We start from the raw sequence: 24297 nt of genomic DNA, 5'->3' as shown, positions 1-24297 counted from the left end.
TATTAGTTGAACTGTTCTGTCATTAGCTGAGAGTATACTGGTGTTCTAAGGGTAACAGGGAAAATGTTTTGGCACAACATTAATGGCACGAATGTCATCTCAATTTGAAAGCAAAAGACAGAGAATTCTTCTTTGGTTCAAAGATAACATTACTGATGGTCAGGCCATATCCATGAGAAGACGTGTTATTGAGATAAAACCTCTTGCATCTTGCACACTGTGGTATGAAACTAAAAAATGGTACAACTTTTCTGGCCTCTTGCCATTCAGAGTTCCTGAGGGGAGTTGGGACCCCACTTGTTATGACAGACAGGAAATGTTCTACCATCAGCAGCTGAAGGGCATGGGTGAAGGAGAAGTGGGGGAATGGCTATCTTAAGGAGCATTAAATTTGACAATTAGATGATCAAAGGCCCTCCTTTAGTTCAACCTCATTCACCCCTTTAGATCTTCTAATGGCCACCAGACTTCCAAATTCTTCAGGGGTTTTTTTGTTATGTTTTGTTTTTTATGATTTTTTAAAATGTTTATTATGTCCCAGGCACTGTACTAAGCACTACAGGAGAGACAGGCTAATCATGTTGGACACAGTCCCTACTCCACATGGGGCTCACAGTCTTAATCCCCATTTTACAGATGAAGTAAATGAGGCACAGAGACGTGAAGAGACTTGCCCAAGGTCATACAGCAGACAGGTGGAGGAACAGGGATTAGAACCCATGACTTCTTACTTCCAGGCCCAAGCCACGCTGCTTCTCCATAGGTGGGATCATATTGTTCATTCCCTTCGTGCCTTTTATCTTCTCACCCTTTGGCATGTGGTTTTACTGAGAAGCAGAAGCAGCATGGCTTAGCAGACAGAGCATGCGCCTGGGAGTCAGAAGGACCTGGGTCCTAGTCCAGGCTCTGCCACATGTCTGCTGTGGGACCTTGGGCAAGTCACTTCACTTCTCTGGGCCTCAATTACTTCATCTGTAAAATGGAGATTAAGAATGTGAACCCCACGTGGAACAGGGACTGTGTCCAACCTAACATGCGCATGCCCCAGCGCTTAAAACAGTGGTTGGCACGTAGTAAGTGCTTAACAAGTGCCATTGCTATTATTATTACTGCCCACACCCTAACAAGTCCCACAAGTGATGTCCCCTAGAGTAGGAAGAGTATCATGGGCAAGAAAGTGTGCTGATGCTGTCAGGCCACCTCTGGTGTTAGCCACCCTCTTGAAATGATATGCAGTACACTCAGTTCTCCCATGCAACAGGACATTAAGGAAACTTGCATTATAGTACAAATGCCTTGACTGATGCCACGTGCATGCATGCAATCATTTCTTCCAAATCACATCATGCTAATAATGCATGCAGTTAAAAGAGCATTCCTAACACTATTCTATCCAAAATGCCCAGTGGAAACACCCATCACGGAACAAACAAGTGAAGTACCATTCTAAGGAACTTGAAGAGTGGCTTCAGAGACCTGAATGAACTGATATGTTTGAACTACATTGAGCTCATGAACTTAGCGATGATTAAACTTCCCTTTCATTTGGGGGTTGTAAGAGAAATATTTAAGTAACTAATAGGTTTTATTAATAAGCATGCAGGAGATGATACAATATTCTTACCCAACAAAATTAATTATGGAAAAGTCATATGTGAGCTAGAAAAATGAGTTCTGAAGATAGAGCTAGAATATAAATTCCTTGAGGGAAGGTATCATGTCTGCTAATTCCGTTGTACTCTCCCAAGTGTGTAGCACAATGCTCTGCATGCAGCAGGCACTCGACAAATAAGACTGATTGCAGTGGATGATGTTTGCATTTACTGAAATGAAAACAAGCAGACACTGCGATCTATGTCATCCTCTTTCCACAGCCAAGAAAAGGAATGAAATGAAAAGAGAAAATCACACCACTTGGACATTCTTTTTTCTTGAGGGCTTCTCTAGCTATCCAAAGCTTGAAATTGTTCTCTTTGCATTCAGTCTCGTGATGTACCTGATAACGCTCCTGGGCAACACTATTATCATTTCAATCAGTATTCTAGATTCCCACCTTCATACGCCGATGTACTTCTTCCTCAGTAACCTCTCCTTAATGGACATCTGCTACACTTCCTCTTCTATTCCTACCTTGCTGGTGAACTTACTGGCTGCACACAAAAAAATATTCTTCAAAGAATGTGCTGTGCAGATGTATTTCTCTCTGGCCATGGGGTCAACAGAATGTGTTCTTCTGGCTGTCATGGCATATGATAGGTACGTGGCCATATGTAAACCCTTGAGATACCCCATCATCATGAACATGAGGGTTTGTGTCCTGATGGCAACTGGGTCATGGATAACAGGTTTCTTCATTGCCGTACTGGAATCCACTTCGGCACTGCGGTTACCTCTCTGTGGAAATATCATCGACCACTTCACGTGTGAAATCCTTGCTGTGCTAAAGTTGGCCTGTGCCAAATCCTTGCTCATGGACACGATTATGTTTGTGACCAGTGTACTTCTCCTTCCAGTTCCAATGCTCTTAATTACTGTGTCTTACATCTTCATCCTCACTAGTATCCTGAAAATCAATTCAGCTGAGGGAAGAAACAAAGCTTTTTCCACCTGTGGAGCCCATCTGACAGTGGTGATCCTATTTTATGGAGCTGCCCTATCCATGTACCTGAAGCCCTCATCGGCAAACTCACAAGAAACAGACAAAATCATCTCCTTGCTTTATGGTGTTTTGACCCCTATGCTGAATCCCATCATTTACAGTCTGAGGAATAAGGAAGTCAAAAATGCTGTGAAAAAGATGCTCCTGGGCAAAATGATCTGCCTACGAAGAAGGTGAAAACCTTTCAATTGTGCTCCTTTCATTCTTCCCAAAGAGCAAGGAGAGAGACACTTGTAAAAGTAGCACAGGAAGCATGCTGTCCACTGTAGTATTAAAATGCATTTTCATTAGTAACAGTTGGGATTAAAATGCTAAAGGATAGTCCCTCAGAGCTGTTAGCAAAAATTGCTCAAGTAAAAGTCATGTTAACAAATGCAATACACTTGCAGAAATACTGTACTTTCAGTATTTGGGCAAATATGGAAGAGTAGATTTCCGACGACCCATGCACTATCCAGTTCCTCTCACTCCTCAACATCAGTGATCTCCGGCTCCACCCCACCTCACCCACTCACCACTTGGACACACCCTTGCCAACTCTCAAATCCCTCTATCCAACCACAGCCTCATCACCTGCTTTCTCTCCCACAAACCCACTCCCCTAAATCTGTCCCATTCCCCCACAGAGACCTTCAATTTTTTGACCCCCTCCAAATTTCTGAAGTCACCTTGTTCCACTTTATTGCCATACTCAAACTGCCTTCTCTTGACATACTTGTTGATGCCCTCAATGTCACCCTCTCTGCTGAATTCGACTTCCTTGGTCCCATGTCCCTTTGCTGATCTCGTACTACTAAACCACAACCCTAGATCAGCTCACCAGCATGCTTCCTCCACTCCTGTGCTCGAGCTGCAGAGTGCTGCTGACAGAAATCCAGCCACCTGGCTGACCTCATCCATCTTAACTTCATCCTCACTTGCCTTAGTTCTACCCTCTCCCCTGACCAACAGCAGCAGTACTTCTCCATTCTTATTGACTCCCATGCCCATTGTCCCAGCCACCTGCTCCAAACACTTAGCTCCTTCCTCAAACCTCCTGTTTCCCCCTCCCCCATATCTTTATCCTGATCACATATTCTAACTGATAAAATTGAAACCATCAGTGCTTAGTACAAGCGCTTAGTACAGTGCTCTGCACACAGTAAGCGCTCAATAAATACGATTGATGATGATCAGTGATAATCTCCCCCAAATCCCCTCAACTTCCTTCTAGTCCCACCCTCCTACGGCCCTCTCTTTGAGTCTCCCAATTTTTCCAGCAGTACCCTAAGAGGAGATCTCTCTCCTACTTTCAATATCTATCCCCTCAATCTGTGCCTTGACCCCATCCCTTCACAATTTATCAAAACACTTGCTCCCTTCCTTCTTCCTTCCCTGACCATCATCTTCAACCATTCACTTTCCAGTGGCTTCTATCCTACTGCTTTCAAACATGCTCATTCACTCATTCAATTGTATTTAATGAGTGCTTACTGTGTGCAGAGCACTGTACTAAGTGCTTGTCTCCCCATCTTAAAAAAACCCTCTCTTGACCCATTATTATTTCCCCATTTGCCTCCTACCATTACTCTCCAAACTCTTTGAGTAAATTGTCTACACCCACTCCAATTCTTTCCTTTGTCTCTTCCAATCTGTTTTCTGCCCCTTTCACTCCACAGAAACTGCCCACCAAGGACTTTCTTCTTGCCAAATCTTATCACCTCTACTTCAGCCTAATCCTTCTTGACCTCTTAGCTGTAATAATAATGATAACTGGTTAAGTGCTTACTATGTGCCAACCACTGTACTAAGCACTGGGGCAGGTGCAAGGTAATTAAGTCACAGATGGGGCTCACAGTCTAAGTAAGAGGGAGAACAGGTACCAAATCACCATTCTGCAGATGAGTTGACTGAGGCAGAGAAGTTAAGTGACTTGCCCAGGGTCACACAGCAGGTACTTGGTGGAGCTGGGATTAGAAACCAGGTCCTCTGACTCCCAGGCTCATGCTCTTTCCACTAGGATGTGTTGTTTCCCAGTGCCTCCAACACAGTGGACCACCACCTTCTCCTGGAAACATTATCTAACCTTGGCTTGACTGACACTTTTCTCTCCTGGTTCTGCTCCTATCTCTCTGATCATTCCTCATTCTCCTTTGCAGCTTCCTCCTCTTCCTCCCACCCTTTGACAGTGGAAGTCCCTAAAGGCTCAGTTCTGGGTCTCTTTTCATTCTCCATCCACACCCACTCCCTTGGAAAACTCAATCACTCCCATGGCTTCAACTACCATCGCTATGCAAATGATTCCCAAATTTATTTCTCCAGCCTTGATCTCTCTCCTTCACTGCAGTCTTGTATTTGCCTTCAGGACATTTCTACTTGGATGTCCCAAGGACATCTCAAATATAACATGTCCAAAACAGAACTCCTTATCTTCCCACTAAAACCCTGTCTGCCGTGTGATGTTCCCATCACTGTAGACAGCACCACCATCCTTCCTGTCTCACAAGCCCGTAACCTTGGCATTACTCTTAATCAATCAATCAAGAATATTTACTGATCACTTACTGTGTGCAGAGCACTGCAGTAAGGACTTGTAGTAAGAGGGCATAATATAACATAGTTGGTAGACACGTTCCCTGCCCACAAAGAGCTTCTACTCACCTTTCTCATTCAACCCATATATTCAATCTTTCAACAGGTCCTGTCGATTCTACCTCACAACACTGCTAAAATCTGCCATTTCCTCTCCACCCAAATTGCTACTATGCTGATCCAAGCACTTAGCCTTAGCACTTAACACTTGACTCCAGGATAGGGCCTCCTTGCTGACCTCCCTGCCCGCTGTCTCTTCCCACTCAAGTCCACACTTTACTCTGCTGCCCAGATCATTTCTCAGTCCATGTCTCCCAACTTCCTAAGAACTTCCAGTGGTTGCCCCATCAACACTGCATCAAACAGAAACTCCTTACATTCAATCAGCTCACCCCATCCTGGTTTATCTCACTACACACCAGCCTCTACATTTGGCTTGATCACTGTGGGACAGAGACTGTGTCTGGCCTGATTATCTTGTATCTTCCTCAGCCCTCAGTACAGTGTATGGCACATAGTAAGCACTTACCGAATACCCCAATTATTATTATAATTATTATGCCTTCTCAGGCCCCAACCCCACACCACAGTATCCATTAAAAGCATTATTTTTCATTCTTCTTACCTCACTCCTGAAATTTATTTGGGTATTTTAGCACAGACACATTGCAAGCACATAGTTATGCTCTGCACACAGTAAGTGCTCAATAAATACAATTGAATGAATTGCTGCATTTTACCCATAAAGAGGCCCTACTTCCCCAATAAATGTCTGGCCCAAACCTTCCTCAGTAATCTGGGTAAATTACCCTTTCTCCAGAAATGATCACTTCTTTCCAATGTGATCGTTGTACATTTTAAAATACATGATATTTAAGAATGACGGCATTTATTAAGCGCTTATTATGTGCAAAGCACTCTTCTAAGCACATTTGTTAGGCACTTGCCACATGTACTAGGAGCACTGTACTAAGAGCTGGGGTAGATACAAGCTAATCAGGTTGGACATAATCCATGTCCAACGTGGGACTCACAGTCTTAATCCCCATTTTACAGATGAGGTGACTGAGGCAGAAAAATAGCCCAAGATCACAGAGCAGACAAGAGCCAGAGGGGGTATTAGAACCCAGGTTCTCTGACTCCCGGGCTGGTGCCTTTTTCACTAGACTATGCTGGTTCCCTAATGTAATTGTAATGCAATGATTGTATCACTTTGAAGGTGTCTTCAACTCCCTCTAGGAACCTTGTTGAGAAAGGTTCATTCATTCAATCGTATTTATTGAGTGCTTACTGTGTGCAGAGCACTGTACTAAGCGCTTGAGAAGAAAAAGTTGGCAACATAGTGACAGCCCCTACCCAACAGTGGGCTCAGTCACAACTTTTTTTAACAAGCTAGTCCAGAACTTATTTCCTGTCAAGGGGATTGAATCCCAGTGTTGCTTATTTATTCCTCTTTGGCGAGAGTGATGGAAGCTCCAACTTTTAATGATGCCCTGAGCAACTCCTGCAGAGTTATTGTTAAGAGTCTGACTTTATATTCCTTAGGGAGGAACACTACCAGAATCCAAATCTAAGAGAGAAAAACAGATAAATGACTTCCTTAGAGTTCTCTGACCTGTCTGGAGCCTGGTAAAGAATATGCAGATTAATTTTCCTACTGTTGTATCCCAGGTACCGGGAGTAATTTTATATCAGGGTCCTCAGATGTCAGAAATTCCACAATGCTACTAAGATGGCTCTGTCAGAATTAGCTTCATGAGTCTCTGGAGGGAGCACCTTCTGATTCTAATACTTTGGTTTATACACCTATGCTCGATCAATCATTAGCATTTATTCATTAACTCATTCACATTTATTGAGTTATTACTGGGTGCAAAACACTGTAATAAGCTCTTGGAAAAGTATGACCCAACAACAGACAGTGAGATTCCCTGATTTATTGAGCACTTATTATGTGCTGAGCACTGTACTAAGCACTTGGGAGAGTACAACATAACACTGTTTATCTGAAGAGCGACAAAACTAGGGATAGAAAGAACTGCAATAAAGATTAGACCTTACCTTTCCAATTGAGCATTCAATCAATCGATCAAGAGTATTTATTGAGTGTTTACTATATGCAGAGCACTGTACTAAGCGCTTGGGAAAGTACAATACAACAGAATTAGCAGATATGTTCACTGCCCCTAATGAGCTTACAGTCTAGAGGCACAGACAGACATTAATAAAAATACATTATGGATATGGACAGAAGAGCAGTGGGGGTGAGGCTGGGGAGAATATCATATGCCCAAAGGTCACAGATCCAATTGTGCAGACAATGCTGAAGATCATTAGAAAGTTTCTAAGCAAACTGATAGGATGAGCCATTGCCCTTCCTACAACCATAAGACATACCATTACTAACTAACAAACTCCTTATGCTTTGTCAAGGCAAAAAAATGCTTCCTTTGGTTTGTTTAGCACTAATTGCCTTCAAACGTCAGAGTGGGTCCCTCATGCTGGTGTTGTGCAATTTGTGAACAAAAATCCTGTGTGAACCCCATCCACCCTCTTCAGTGATTTTGTCAACTTTAAACTTGCATCCCTTCAAGGCTGTGTCTTTCCTAACTGAAGATTCCTAATCTTTTTAGCCTTTAAAAACTAATCTGTTCCCTTTCCCTTAACCATCCTTATTTCTCAACCCACTTCACCTGCCAGCTCTAATAAATCCTTCCTAAAGTGTGGTGACCAGCACATGGTTTGTAACACAGTGAAACTGTGTCTTTTGTTTTTGTACACTTTTCCTGATGATGCCAGCATTCTGTTGGCTGCTTTGCCTGCTACTGAACAATGAATTGAAGATTTAAAAGAACAGCCAGTAATTATTATCAAGGTATTTGTTCAGCATTTACTTTCAATAAATCAATCAATCATATTAATTGAGCACTCACCATGTGCAGGATACTGTACTAAGTACTTGGGAGAGTAAAACAAAATGTAGAAACCAACACTTAACCAACCCCGCTCCGTTGTGTTTTCAGACTCCATTTTGTATTTAATCTACCTTGTCTTCTCTTAAACCTGGCATCAACTCCCCCCTCCCCCCATCAGCCCCACCGCCCACCGTAATTAAGAAAACCACAGCCACACTCTTGATTGGGGCCATTGGATCACATGATTAAAAGTATCAACACTTGATTGGGCCATGTCGATGGTGTGAGGGAGCACCACGCCCACCACGGACTGTAACTAGCTACCTCTCCCGCCTTTCCGCAGTGAGGTTGAGCTCGGTTATAGGTTAAAGGGTTGTGTTGTCGTGTTGTCCTCACCCGTAATGGTCTGTATTACTATCGCAATAATAGATCCCTTGTGTTGTGTTTCTGTGACTTGATTCCTTTTTGTGAACCTGACATTAACAATATAACAGACACATTCCCAGCCCACAGTGAGTCAAGCACTGTACTAAGCACTGGGGTGGATACAAGCAAATCAGGTTGGACACTGTCCCTGTCCCACATGGGGCTCACAGCCTCAATCCTCATTTTACAGATGAGATAACTGAGGCACAGAGAAGTGAAGTGACTTGCCCAAGGTCACAGAGCAGACAAGTGGCAGAACCAGAATAGAACCCATGACCTTCTGTCTCCCCAGCCCATGCTCTAACCATTACGCCATGCTGCTTCTAAATAAATACCTGTCAGAAGTGGGTTTCGAACCCATGCCTACCAGGGAAAATTTGTGGTTTTGTCCAGCTCCATTTATATTCTCTTGTCCCTGCCAGCTATGTCTTTGCTGGAGTGCGGTGAATGTGTAGTCAGACATGCAGCAAAATACATGCAGAGACTGTTGTGGGGGCCCGGACTGGTCAGTCAATCAGCTGATGACTTTTCCTTAAAGTTGTGATTCTTTGAAAACAATATGGATATTGTGCTGCAATTTAGAAACATTTCAATTTAGGGTGACTGAAATCCAGAAGTTTCCTCCTTCAACTCAAGAAATGTCTTGTGTTTCACTATCCAAGAAAGTGATGAACCCAGAGCAGGTCATGTGTCTAGAATTTGTTCCTGTAAATAAAACTTTTAATATGATATTTGTTAAGTGTTTACTATGTTGAAGGCACTGTACTAAGCGCTGGGGTAGATACAAACAAATCGGATTGGACACAGTCCCTGTCCCATGTGGGGCTCACGGTCTCAATCTCCATTTTACGGATGAGGTAACAGGCCCAGAGAAGTACAGTGATTTGGCCAAGGACACACAAGCAGAGAAGTGATGGAGCTGGGATTAGAACCCATGACCTTCTGACTCCCAGGCCTTTGCTCTAGCCATTATGTCATGCAGCTTCTCCTAAATCTAATATGACATGTATTTTGGAATATAACTCCAGATATTCTCAATCTACACTCAAGTCCATAAAGAGAGCAACAAATCAAGAAGGCCCAAATGAGCATCTGATCACTGAATCCCAAATTCCAAATTCCTATTTACCTCTAGTAATGAGAAACTATTCCTACTCGGTCAGAACCGATCCGTCAATGTCCTGAAAACAAGATCATCTTCAATACATTGTTAGAACTTCCAGGATGATCCCGGTGTACTAGAGCCAAGATGTGTTCATCAGGTCTTGCTGTGTTTCATTCAGTCATTCAATCGTATTTATTGAGCACTTACGGTGTGCAGAGCACTGTACTAGCACTTGGAAAGTACAAGGTGGCAACATATAGAGACGGTCCCTACCCAACAGCGGGCTCACAGTCTAGAAGGGGGAGACAGACAACAAAACAAAACATATTAACAAAATAAAATAAATAGAATAGTACATATGTACAAGTGAAATAAGTAGAGTAATAAACCTGTACAAACATATATACAGGTGCTGTGGGGAGGGGAAGGAGGTAGGGTGGGGGGGATGGGGAGGGGGAGAGGAAGGAGGGGGTTCAGTCTGGGAAAGCCTCTTGGAGGAGGTGAGCTCTCAGTAGGGCTTTGAAGGGAAGTAAGGCTTTGAAGGACTTTGAACCTTTCCTTAAAGGTTGTTTGTAATTTTTTTAAAGGTATTCGTTAAGCGCTCATTATGTGCCAGGCACTGTACTGAGCACTGGGGTAGATACAAGTTACTCAGGTTGGACATATTCCACGTTCTGCATGGGGTTTAGAGTCTTAATCCCCATTTTATAGATGAGGTAACTGAGGCCCAGAGAAATTGTTTCAGTTAAACTTAGAAAGTCAAGCATTAAAAAAAGAGGTTCATTCATTCAATCGTGTTTATTGAGTGCTTAATATATGCAGAGCGCTTCAAAAGTACAATTCAGCAACAAAGATAGACTATCCCTTCCCACAACGGGCTCACGGTCTAGAAAGAGGTGCTAAACAGATAGATCTCAGAAATTTTCAAATTTCCATATTTTCATGACCTCCTGCTCATCATCTTAGTCAAAATAGTGTGATAAAGAGAAATCAGTTTCACAAGGCTTTTGGGTATCGATGGAATACTATAATTATAAGTGTATTGGCCACTAAGTGCTAAGAATGGAAAGTCATTTTCCATGAGAGTTAATACTGCCCCTCCAGCTCATCACAGGGCTGTAATTTTACTACACTCTAAACTCCAGGTGAATTATCTAAAGGATCATCCACTAGTTCCACATGCTAATTGAAATCCTTAGTTGTTTGCTGGGATATTTTTTATCCTGGAAGTAATTTAGACTTTTGAATTTGAAACGTGTAGAACTGTAGAGGCTTTCTCGTACTTTGGTAACGACATCCATCTGAAATACAATCACAAATCTGTCTGTTACTCTAAAATCTGTATGTTTCTTCATTGTCAGCATTGCTTTCAAATCCATGAGTGGAGGATTTGCAATGGCAGGGTTTGTCACTCTTTGTACACAGCTGATGCAACTGCCCGGGGGAGGCCACAGAGCTAGAAATTTGGGGCTAAGAGTTAGCATCCTTCTACATGCCCACCCCATTGGCCTTGGTTCTGCATATGATCGACAGCATCTGTTGACAGGCAGCTAATTTCCAGATTTCTGTAAGACTGACAGCTCTTTCTCCCAGTCTCCAGGGTTTAAAGACTTGCCGATTCAAGCTAAAATCTGGGGGAAGGTGCTCATTAACAATGAAAGCTCAAAACAGAGACTTAGGGACACTAGATGGGAAATACAGTCCCCAAGAGGATGCATTGATCTGGAAGTTGGAGAACTTGAAACCCTGTTGCTCTCCTTAGCCCCGTAGCCCTGGAGGAAGAAGGTCAGATTGCTGCAGAACAATTGGAGACAGAATGGATTTGGATGCCCCGAACCCAACAGCTCCATGGCCTCTTCATTGGTATCCAAATTCCCCCTCACCTAGGACTGTCCCTCGTTCACATGGCACTGCACTAGACACAGAATCAAAATCCACCCAACATAGAGAGTCTCTGGCCATTAGGAGTTTATATGCTAATGTCAAAAGAGGCTCCAAACTCAAAAGGAAAGATGAGACAATAGTAGTAGTAGTAGTAGTAGTAGTAGTAGTAGTAGTAGTAGTAGTAGTAGTAGTGGTAAGCATTTACTATGGGTCAAGTACGGTTCCAGGTCCTGGGGTGGAGACAAGTTAATCAGGTTGGACACAGTCCCTGTCCCACATGTGTTCACAGTCTAAGTAGCAGGGAGAACAGGTAGTGAATTCCCAGTTAACAGATGAGGAAACTGAGGTTACAGAGAAGCAAAGTGACCTGTCTAAGGTCACACAGCAGGCAAGTGGTTGAGGTGGGATTAGAAACCAAGCCCTCTGACTCCCAGGTCCGAGCTTTTTTCACTAGGCCACGCTGCTTCTCAACCACTTGGGTGACTAGGACCTCCTATCCTGCAATTAAATATCCTATCGATAATGGCAAATAAAATGTGTTTGTTTGCATTACCACAATCTAGGCACTGGGCTGAGGCCTAGAGACCAGCTTGAACCTAAGGCAGGAAAAGTATTTCCTAGCTCCGGAGGCTCTGAAAATGCTGTGTGACTTTTATGTTCATTCAAATGGGTTCAGTGTAATTGGATCTTTGGGACATTTTCCCCAAAGCATCACAAGTTTCTAAACCTGCCTCTTTCATACACTAAACTTTAAATTGTTTAGGGACTTTACATCTACCCCCAAAGTGATAAAGTATTTAAATGATCTTAAAGCTCCAGTGACTGATCCTTTGGAGCTTTTACCTGGGGTGGAGAGAGGAGCCTGTATTTGGTAATAACTATGATTCTTACCTATGAAATTCTTGCAAGATTTTAGCATTTAGGATTAATGCATTTTCTTTTCCAGGTCTCATATCTTTATTAACTGGATTGACCTAAAGTGGGAAATTCTCTCAAGTAAGTCTAACTTCAGTAAGTGCTTAGTACAGTGCAAGCGCTTAGTACAGTGCAAGTGCTTAGTACAATGCTCTGCACACAGTAAGCACTCAATAAATACGATTGATTGGTAAGTCCCACTCAGATAAGTCTAACATTCTTGAATACACTAGAATCCTGAAGGAAAGAATATCAGAATCAGCTTCACCCATGGCATTAATCAAAGCTGGATCCATCTCAGAACCTTTGAAATGTATGAAGAACTAAGATTGTTGACTTAAAAAGTAACTCAGGAAGTTAAAAAGGAGTAATGTAGTATCAACAAGCCAGAAGGAATCAGTCACACACCTGGAAGCAATGTTGTGAATGGAAAATGCCAATTCATTGAATTCTCAACATAACTAGAGAAAGAGAAATGAAAGTGAGAGGAGTGTAGAGAACTCTGCAAAGACATTTAAAGGCTGGTGTACTTGGGGAAGCTAACGCCTGGCTCGAAATAGAAACGGGGGAAGAAATATCATAAGGGAGAAGGTTAGGGGTGTTGGAAAAAGTGTACGATGAAGTGACAAATGATTACAACACTTGAGACAAAGACAAAAATAGTGGAGGAAAACAAACATGAAAGCTTCAGGTATGAACTGTGTACATAGAAATATGGTAAAAGTTTCTTCTTTGACTTAGCTTAATAAAGAGTCCATAATCTGTACTGAGCTCTCATCAAACCAATCATGCCTCTTTATCTATATGCAGTACACTAAACAATGGTAGTCTGTGGGAAAAGTTCATTTTTTTCAGTTAATATTTTCAGGTAGCCCAGAGAAGTAGACAGTTAGGAATTTCTATCAAAAGTATTCCTAAACGTGGACCACGAAGCATGTGGATATTGCTTCACAACCCTATAGTTATTAACCTATGAAAATAAGTGCTGAAATTATGCTATTGATCATTATTTGTTACATTAATCCCATTCATCATACAGGTTTAGCACAGTGCATTGCACCCAGTAGGAGCTCAGTAAATGTTACTATTAGGCTAATAGTAGGGAAAATGAGCAAGCTGGTCCTGGCTTTCCAACTAGTTATAGGAAAGCTCAGGGATCATTGCAATTTTGCATTGTGAAGTCTAAGGTATAAAATTATTAAAATATTTATCATTAGAACAAAATACAACATTAGAACATTAGTATAAAAGTACTGTAAGAGAAACAGAATGTTACAGCTGTAATTACAATAGGCAACTTTGAAAGCAGTTTGACATACAGTGAAAATGAGATGGATGATAAATATGTTTTAAATATTAGCAGTGGTACAAAAGGGCAGAACATCCTCAAATGCAATACTTCCTTTCCTCTCTTACTCAATTTTCCAGCCAAGAAAAGAGGTTTTCTTAATCCTCTACACCATTTGTGGTTCTGTTGGAAAGGATTGTGTATTAGTTGAACTGTTCTGTCATTAGTTAAGAGTATATTGGTGTTCTAAGAAGGGAAACAGGGAATATGTTTTGGCACAAATGTCATCTCAATTTGAAAGCAAAATGTAGAGAATTCTTCTTTAGTTCAAAGATAACATTACTGATGGTCCGGCCGTATCCATGAGAAGACGTGTTATTGAGAGAAAACCTCTTGCATGCTTGCGCACTGTGGTATGAAACTATAAAATGGTACAACTTTTCTGGCCTCTTGCCATTCCAGAGTTGCTGAGGGGAGTTGGGACCCCAGTTGTTAAGACGGACAGGAATGCTCTACCATCAGCAGTTGAAGGGCATGGGTGAAGGAGAAGTAGGGGAATGACTATCTCAAGCCATTTATCTTATTTATCTTATTAAATGTGACAATTAGATTATCAAAAGACCTCCTTTAGTTCAACCTTATTCACCACTTTAGATCTTCTAATGGCTACCGGACTTCCAAATTCTTCAGGGTTTTTTTGTTATGTTTTGTTTTTTATGATTTTTTAAAATGTTTATTATGTCCCAGGCACTGTACTAAGCACTACAGGAGAGACAGGCTAATCATGTTGGACACAGTCCCTACTCCACATGGGGCTCACAGTCTTAATCCCCATTTTACAGATGAAGTAACTGAGGCACAGAGACGTGAAGAGACTTGCCCAAGGTCATACAGCAGACAGGTGGAGGAACAGGGATTAGAACCCATGACTTCTTACTTCCAGGCCCAAGCCACGCTGCTTCTCCATAGGTGGGATCATATTGTTCATTCCCTTCGTGCCTTTTATCTTCTCACCCTTTGGCATGTGGTTTTACTGAGAAGCAGAAGCAGCATGGCTTAGCAGACAGAGCATGCGCCTGGGAGTCAGAAGGACCTGGGTCCTAGTCCAGGCTCTGCCACATGTCTGCTGTGGGACCTTGGGCAAGTCACTTCACTTCTCTGGGCCTCAATTACTTCATCTGTAAAATGGAGATTAAGAATGTGAACCCCACGTGGAACAAGGACTGTGTCCAACCTGACTAACATGTGCATGCCCCAGTGCTTAAAACAGTGGTTGGCACGTAGTAAGCACTTAACAAGTACCACTGCTATTATTATTACTGCCCACACCCTAACAAGTCCCACAAGTGAAGTCCCCTAGAGTAGGAAGAGTACCGTGGTCAAGCAAGTGTGCTGGTGCTGTCAGGCCAGCTCTGGTGTTAGCCACCCTCTTGAAATGATATGCAGTACACTCAGTTCTCCCATGCAACAGGACATTAAGGAAACTTGCATTATAGTACAAATGCCTTGACTGATGCCACGTACATGCATGCAATCATTTCTTCCAAATCACATCATGCTAATAATGCATGCGGTTAAAAGAGCATTCCTAACAATATTCTATCCAAAATGCCCAGTGGAAACACCCATCATGGAACAAACAAGTGAAGTACCATTCTAAGGAACTTGAAGAGTGGCTTCAGAGACCTGAATGAACTGATGTTTGAACTACATTGAGCTCATGAACTTAGCGATGGTTAAACTTCCCTTTCATTTGGGGGTTGTAAGAGAAATATTTTAAGTAACTAATAGGTTTTATTAATAAGCATCCAGGGGATAATACAATATTCTTACCCAACAAAATTAATTATGGAAAAGTCATATGTGAGCTAGAAAAATGAGTTCTGAAGATAGAGCTAGAATGTAAGTTCCTTGAGGGAAGGGATCATGTCTGCTAATTCTGTTGTACTCTCCCAAGTGCGTAGCACAGTGCTCTGTGTGCAGCAGGCACTCGACAAATAAGATTGATTGCCGTGAATGATATTTGCATTTACTGAAATGAAAACAAGCAAACATTGCGATCTATGTCATCCTCTTTCTACAGCCAAGAAAAGGAATGAAATGAAAAGAAAAAATCACACCACTTGGACATTTTTTTTTCTTGAGGGCTTCTCTAGCTATCCAAAGCTTGAGATTATTCTCTTTGCATTCAGTCTCGTGATGTACCTGATAACGCTCCTGGGCAACACTATTATCATTTCAATCAGTATTCTAGATTTCTACCTTCATACTCCGATGTACTTCTTCCTCAGTAACCTCTCCTTCTTGGATATCTGCTACACTTCCTCCTCTATTCCTACCTTGCTGGTGAACTTACTGGCTGCACACAAAAAAATATTCTTCAAAGAATGTGCTGTGCAGATGTATTTCTCTCTGGCCATGGGGTCAACAGAATGTGTTCTTCTGGCTGTTATGGCATATGATAGGTACGTGGCCATATGTAAACCCTTGAGATACCCCATCATCATGAACATGAGGGTTTGTGTCCTGATGGCAACTGGGTCATGGATAACAGGTTTCTTCATTGCTGTACTGGAATCCACATTGGCACTGCGGTTACCTCTCTGTGGAAATATCATCGACCACTTCGGGTGTGAAATCCTTGCTGTGCTAAAGTTGGCCTGTGCCAAATCCTTGCTCATGGACACGATTATATTTGTGACCAGTGTACTTCTCCTTCCAGTTCCAATGCTCTTAATTACTGTGTCTTACATCTTCATCCTCACTAGTATCCTGAAAATCAATTCAGCTGAGGGAAGAAACAAAGCTTTTTCCACTTGTGGAGCCCATTTGACGGTGGTGATCTTATTTTATGGAGCTGCACTTTCCATGTACCTGAAGCCCTCATCGGCAAACTCACAAGAAACAGACAAAATCATGTCCTTGCTTTATGGTGCTTTGACCCCTATGCTGAATCCCATCATTTACAGTCTGAGGAATAAGGAAGTCAAAAATGCTGTGAAAAAGATGCTCCTGGGCAAAATGATCTGCCTACGAAGAAGGTGAAAACCTTTCAATTGTGCTCCTTTCATTCTTCCCAAAGAGCAAGGAGAGAGACACTTGTAAAAGTAGCACAGGAAGCATGCTGTCCACTGTAGTATTAAAATGCATTTTCATTAGTAACAGTTGGGATTAAAATGCTAAAGGATAGTCCCTCAGAGCTGTTAGCAAAAATTGCTCAAGTAAAAGTCATGTTAACAAATGCAATACACTTGCAGAAATACTGTATTTTCAGTATTTAGGCAAACATAGAAGAGTAGATACCCGATGACCCGTGTGCTATCCACTTCCTCTCATTCCTCAACATCAGTGATCTCCGGCTCCACCCCACCTCACCCACTCACCACTTGGACACACCCTTGCCAACTCTCAAATCCCTCTATCCAACCACAGCCTCATCACCTGCTTTCTCTCCCACAAACCCACTCCCCTAAATCTGTCCCATTCCCCCACAGAGACCTTCAATTTTTTGACCCCCTCCAAATTTCTGAAGTCACCTTGTTCCACTTTATTGCCATACTCAAACTGCCTTCTCTTGACATACTTGTTGATGCCCTCAATGTCACCCTCTCTGCTGAATTCGACTTCCTTGGTCCCATGTCCCTTTGCTGATCTCGTACTACTAAACCACAACCCTAGATCAGCTCACCAGTATGCTTCCTCCACTCCTGTGCTCGAGCTGCAGAGTTTCTGCTGACAGAAATCCAGCCACCTGGCTGACCTCATCCATCTCAACTTCATCCTCACTTGCCTTAGTTCTACCCTCTCCCCTGACCAACAGCAGCAGTACTTCTCCATTCTTATTGACTCCCATATCTATTGTCCCAGCCACCTGTTCCAAATGTTTAGCTCCCTTCTCAAACCTCCTGTCTCCCCCTCCCCCATATTTTTATCCTGATCACATACTCTAACTGATATAATCGACACTATCAGGGATAATCTCCCGAAAATCTCCCCAACTCCCTTCTTGTCCCACCCTCCTACGGCCCTCTCTTTGACTCTCCCAAACTTTCCAGCAGTATTTCAAGAGGCGATCTCTCTCCTACTCTCCAAATCTACCCCCTCCACCTGTGCCTCTGACCCCATCCCTTCTCACCTTATCAAAACACTTGCTCCCTTCCTTCTTCCCTCCCTTACCATCATCTTCATTCATTCACTTTCCAGTGGCTTCTATCCTACTGCTTTCAAACATGCTCATTCATTCATTCAATCCTATTTATTGAGCACTTACTATGTGCAGAGCACTGTACGAAGCGCTTTTACCTCCCCATCTTAAAAAAGCCCTCTCTTGACCCATTATTATTTCCCCATTTGCCTCCTACCATTACTCTCCAAACTCTTTGAGCAAATTGTCTACACCCACTCCAATTCTCTCCTTTGTCCCTTCCAATCTGTTCTCTGCCCCTTTCACTCCACAGAAACTGCCCACCAAGGACTTTCTTCCTGCTAAATCTGATGGCCTCTACTCCATCCTAATCCTTCTTGACCTCTCAGCTGTAATAATAATAAAAATTGTTCAGTGCTTACTATGTACCAACCACTGTACTAAGCACTGGGGTAGGTGCAAGGTAATTAAGTCACAGATGGGGCTCACAGTCTAAGTAGGAGGGAGAACAGGTATCGAATCACTATTTTGCAGATGAGTTGACTGAGGCAGAGAAGTTAAGTGACTTGCCCAGGGTCACACAGCAGGTACTTGGTGGAGCTGGGATTAGAAGCCAGGTCCTCTGACTCCCAGGTCCATGCTCTTTCTACTGGGATGTGTTGTTTCCCACCGTGAACCACTATCTTCTCCTGGAAACATTATCCAACCTTGGCTTGACTGACACTTTTCTCTCCTGGTTCTGCTCCTATCTCTCTGATCACTCCTCATTCTCCTTTACAGCTTCCTCCTCTTCCTCCCACCCTTTGACAGTGGAAGTCCCTAAAGGCTCAGTTCTGGGTCTCTTTTTATTTTCCATCCACACCCACTCCCTTGGAAAACTCAATGCCCCCATGGCTTCAACTACCATCACTATGCAAATGATTCCAAAATTTATCTCTCCAGCCTTGATCTCTCTCCTTCACTGCAGTCTTGTATTTGCCTTCAGGACATTTCAACTTGGATGTCCCAAGGACATCTCAAACATAACATGTCCAAAACAGAACTCCTTATCTTCCCACTAAAACCCTGTCTGCCCTGGGATGTTCCCATCACTGTAGACAGCACCACCATCCTTCCTGTCTCACAAGCCCATAACCTTGGCATTACTCTAAATCAATCAATCAATCAATCATTCAAGAATATTTATTGATCACTTACTGTGTGCAGAACACTGTAGTATGAAGTTGGGAGGATATAATATAACAAAGTTGGCTGACATGCTCCCTGTCCACAAAGAGCTTCTACTCACCTCTCTCATTCAACCCTTATATTCAATCTTTCAATGGATCCGGTCGATTCTACCTCACTACACTGCTAAAATCTGCCATTTCCTCTCCGCCCAAATTGCTACTTTGCTGATCCAAGCACTTAGCCTTAGCACTTAACACTTGACTCCGGGATAGGGCCTCCTTGCTGACTTTCCCGCCCGCTGTCTCTTCCCACTCAAATCCATACTTTACTCTGCTGCCTGGATCATTTTTCAGTCCATGTCTCCCAACTCCCAAGAACTTCCAGTGGTTGCCCCATCAACACTGCATCAAACAGAAGCTCCTTACAATCAATCAGCTCACCCCATCCTGGTTTATCTCACTACACACCAGCCTCCACATTTGGCTTGATCACTGTGGGACAGAGACTGTGTCTGGCCTGATTATCTTATATCTTCCCCAGCCCTCAGTACAGTGTTTGGCACATAGTAAGCACTTACCGAATACCCCAATTCTTATTATAATTATTATGCCTTCTCTGGCCCCAACCCCACACCACAGTATCCATTAAAAGCATTATTTTCCATTCTTCTTACCTCACTCCTGAAATTTATTTGGGTATTTTAGCACAGACACATTGCAAGCGCATAGTACAGTGCTCTGCACACAGTAAGTGCTCAATAAATGCAATTGAATACATTGCTGCATTTTACCCACAAAGAGGCCCTACTTCCCTAATAAAAGTCTGGCCCAAACTTTTCTCAGTAATCTGGGTAAATTGCCCTTTCTCCAGAAATGATCACTTCTTTCCAATGTAATTGCTGTACTTTTTTAAAAAAATGATATTTAATAATGATGGCATTTAGTAAGTGCTTACTACGTGCAAAGCACTCTTCTAAGTGCATTTGTTAGGCATGTGCTACATGTCAGGCACTGTTCTAAGAGCTGGGGTAGATACAAGCTAATCAGGTTGGACATAATCCATGTCCCATGTGGGACTCACAGTCTTAATCCCCATTATACAGATGAGGTGACTGAGGCAGAAAAATAGCCCAAGATCACAGAGCAGACAAGAGCCGGAGAGGGTATTAGAACCCAGGTTCTCTGACTCCCGGGCTGGTGACCTTTTCACTAGGCCATGCTGGTTCTCTAATGTAATTGTAATGTAATGATTGTATCACTTTGAAGGTGTTTTCAACTCCCTCTAGGAACCTTGTTGAGAAAAGTTGTCCCATTATAGTCACAGCTTTTTTAACAAGCTAGTCCAGAACTTATTTCCTGCCCAGGGGATTGAACCCCAGTGTCACGTATTTATTCCTCTTTGGTAAGAGTGATGGAAGCTCCAACTTTTAATGATGCCCTGAGCAACTCCTGCAGAGTTATTGTTAAGAGTCTGACTTTATATTCCTTAGGGAGGAACACTACCAGAATCCAAATCTCAGAGAGAGAAACAGATAAATGACTTCCTTAGAGTTCTCTGACCTGTCTGGAGCCAGGTAAACAGTACACAGATTAATTTTCCTACTGTTGTATCCCAGGGACTGAGAGTAATATTATAGCAGGATCCTCAGATGTCAGAACCTCCACAATGCTGCTAAGATGGCCCCGTCAGAATTAGCTTCGTGAGTCTCTGGAGGGAGCACCTTCTGATTCTAATACTTAGGTTTATGCACCTATGCTCCATCAATCATTGGTATTTATTCATTCACTCATTCATATTTATTGAGTGATTACTGGATGCAGCGCACTGTACTAAGCACTTGTGAAGTACTACCCAACAATAAACAGTGAGATTCCCTGATTTATTGAGCACTTATTGTGTGCAGAGCACCGTAGTAAGCACATGGGAGATTACAACACAACAGAGTTGATAGACATGTTCCCTGAAGAGTGACAAAGCTGGGGATAGAAAGAACTGCAATGAAGATTAGACCTTACCTTTCCAATTGAACATTCAATCAATCAATCAATCAATGGTATTTATTGAGTGTTTACTATATGCAGAGCACTGTACTAAGCGCTTGGGTGTGCATCAGCCTCCTCTCTGATCTCCCATCCTTGTGTCTCTCCCCACTTCAATCCATACTTCATGCCGCTGCCCTGATTGTCTTTGTCCAGAAACGCTCTGGGCATGTTACTCCCCTCCTCAAAAATCTCCAGTGGATACCAATCAATCTGCGCATCAGGCAGAAACTCCTCACCCTCGGCTTCAAGGCTCTCCATCAGCTAGCCCCCTCCTACCTCACCTCCTTTCTCTCCTTCTACAGCCCAGCCCGCACCTTCTGCTCCTCTGCTGCTAATCTCCTCACCATGCCTCATTCTCACCTGTCCCACCGTCGACCCCCGGCCCCCGTCATCCCCCTGGCCTGGAATGCCCTCTCTCCCAACATCCGCCAAGCTAGCGCTCTTCCTCCCTTCAAGGCCCCACAGAGAGCTCACCTTCTCCAGGAGGCCTTCCCAGACTGAGCCCCCTCCTTCCTCTCCCCCTCGTCCCCCTCTCCATCCCCCCGTCTTACCTCCTTCCCTTCCCCACAGCACCTGTATATATGTATATATGTTTGTACATATTTATTACTCTATTTATTTATTTATTTATTTTACTTGTACATATCTATTCAATTCATTTTATTTTGTTAATATGTTTGGTTTTGTTCTCTGTCTCCCCCTTCTAGACTGTGAGCTCACTGTTGGGTAGGGACTGTCTCTATATGTTGCCAACTTGTACTTCCCAAGTGCTTAGTACAGTGCTCTGCACACAGTAAGCACTCAATAAATACGATTGATTGATTGATTGATTACAATACTACAGAATTAGGAGACATGTTCCCTGACCATAATGAGCTTACAGTCTAGAGGGGCAGACAGACATTAGTATAAAGACATTACGGATATGGACATAAGTGCAGTGGAGGTGAGGGTGGGGAGAATATCATATACCCAAAGGTCACAGATCCAATTGCGTAGAGGTTACAAAAGATCATTAGAAAATTTCTAAGCAAATTGATAGGATAAGCTATTGCCCTTCCTACAACCATAAGATCTGCCATTACTAACAAAATTATTTTGATTTGTCAGGGCAAAGAAATGCTTCCTTTGGTTTATTTTGCACTAATTGCCTTCAAATGTCAAAGTGGGCCCCTAATCCTGGTGTTGTGAGATTTGAGAACAAAAATCCTGTATGATCCCCATGTCTTCAATGATTTTGTCAGTTTTAAACACGTGTCCCTTTGTTAACGAAAGTAGGGTGCAAAATAAGTTAACCGGCATAAATCGGCTGCAGGGTTCGAGAACACGAGGTGGTGATGCTGATAGGAAAAATGACTCAGAGATGTGAGTTCAGATAGAGCAGTAAAGGAAGGGGGTGGCTACCTGCCCGTTCACCTCCCGAGAGAGGTACAGGTGACAAGCAGCCTTGAGTTCCGTTCCCACTGTCCTTTATTGAGTTACAGCTGCGCGGGAGTGAGCAATGAGGAACTTCAGGGAACCAATGAGGACTGACAAGATGGGAAAGAAGTTACTGTTATCACAACCTTGCACAGATGGGAGTTACTTGTTACTGGCCTAGAACACATTTTGTTGTTGAGCCTTGCATAAAATACAGAATGGAGTTGCTCTTGGCCTGCACAAAATGGAGGGTTACTGTCGGTATTCACAAGATGGAGTCAGTCATGTCAAGTCCGCTGGCGGACAACACCTTCAAGACTGTGTCTTTCCTAACTGAAGATTCCTAATCTTTTTAGCCTTAAAAACAAAGCTGTTCCTTCTGCTTAACCATCCTAATTTCTCAACCCTCTTCTCCCTCCAGCTCTAATAAATCCTTCCTAAGGTGTGGTGACCAGCACATGGTTTGTAACACAGTGAAACTGTGTCTTTTGTTTTTGTACACTTTTCCTGATGATGCCAGCATTCTGTTGGCTGATTTGCCTGCTGCTGAACAATGAATTGAAGATTTAAAAGAACAGCCAATAATTATTATCAAGATATTTGTTCACCATTTACTTTCAATCAATCAATCATATTAATTGAGGATTTACCATGTGCAGGACACTGTACTAAGTGCTTGGGAGAGTAAAACAAAATGTGGAAACCAACTCTTAACCAACGCTGCTCCATTTTTTTTTCAGACTCCATTTTGCATTTAATCTAGTTTGTCTTCTCTTAAGCCTGATATCAACTCCCACCTCCCTCCACCAGCCCCACCGCCCACCATAATTAAGAAAACCACAGCCACGCTCCTGATTGGACCCATTGGATCACATGATTAAAAGCAACAACACTTGATTGGACCATGTTGATGGTGTGAGGGAGCACCGTGCCCACCACAGACTGTAACTAGCTGCCTCTCCTGCCTTTCAGCAGTGAGGTTGAGCTCAGTTATACGTTTAAGGGTTCTGTCATCCTCACCCATAAAGGTCTGTATTACTATCGCAATAATAAACTCTTTGTGGTGTTGTGACTTGATTTCTTTTTGTGAACCTGACATTAACAATCTAACAGACACATTTCCTGCCCACAGTGAGTCAAGCACTGTTTTATACGTTGGGGGAGATACAAGTTAATCAGGTTGAACACACTCTGTCTCACATGGGGTTCACAGCCTATCAATTTATCAGTGGTATCTACTGAGTGTTTACTGTGTGCAGAGCACTGTATTAAGTGCTTGGGAGAGTACACTGTAACAGAATTGGTAGCCATGTTCCCTGCCTACATCAAGTTTACAGTCTGGAGGGAGAATAATAACAATAATAATAATAATAAAGGTATTTGTTAAGCACTTACTATGTGCCACGCACTGTACTAAGCACTGGGGTGGATACAAGCAAATCGGGTTGGACATTGTCCCTGTCCCACGTGGGGCTCACAGCCTCAATCCCCGTTTTACAGACTTGCCCAAGTTCACACAGCATCAGCATCATCATCATCATCATCATCAATCGTATTTATTGAGTGCTTACTGTGTGCAGAGCACTGTACTAAGCGCTTGGGAAGTACAAATTGGCAACATATAGAGACAGTCCCTACCCAACAGTGGGCTCACAGTCTAAAAGGGGTAGACAAGTGGCAGTGCTGGATTAGAACCCATGACCTTCTGACTCCCCGGCCCCTGCTCTAACCGTTACTCCATGCTGCTTCTAAATAAAAA

The 24297-nt window shown here is 42.8% G+C and overlaps 2 protein-coding genes across 2 annotated transcripts; both read left to right on the top strand.

The window, feature by feature from the left end:
• Window positions 1-1885: 1885 nt before the first annotated feature.
• On the top strand, window positions 1886-3442 carry LOC119947909 (olfactory receptor 2K2-like). The gene is made up of 2 exons (XM_038769562.1): window positions 1886-2832; window positions 3286-3442. The coding sequence occupies exons 1-2, from the start codon at window positions 1892-1894 to the stop codon at window positions 3440-3442; spliced, it is 1098 nt and encodes a 365-aa protein (XP_038625490.1). The 5' UTR covers window positions 1886-1891.
• A 12415-nt stretch (window positions 3443-15857) lies between these two features.
• On the top strand, window positions 15858-17414 carry LOC119947908 (olfactory receptor 2K2-like). Its single transcript, XM_038769561.1, has 2 exons — window positions 15858-16804; window positions 17258-17414. The coding sequence occupies exons 1-2, from the start codon at window positions 15864-15866 to the stop codon at window positions 17412-17414; spliced, it is 1098 nt and encodes a 365-aa protein (XP_038625489.1). The 5' UTR covers window positions 15858-15863.
• Window positions 17415-24297: the final 6883 nt, after the last annotated feature.

The sequence above is a fragment of the Tachyglossus aculeatus genome, chromosome X4 (assembly GCF_015852505.1).
Source record: "Tachyglossus aculeatus isolate mTacAcu1 chromosome X4, mTacAcu1.pri, whole genome shotgun sequence".
In the NCBI taxonomy this organism is placed as follows: domain Eukaryota; kingdom Metazoa; phylum Chordata; class Mammalia; order Monotremata; family Tachyglossidae; genus Tachyglossus; species Tachyglossus aculeatus.
Note: the sequence above shows the minus strand (reverse complement) of the source record. Positions and strands in the feature narration are given on the sequence as shown.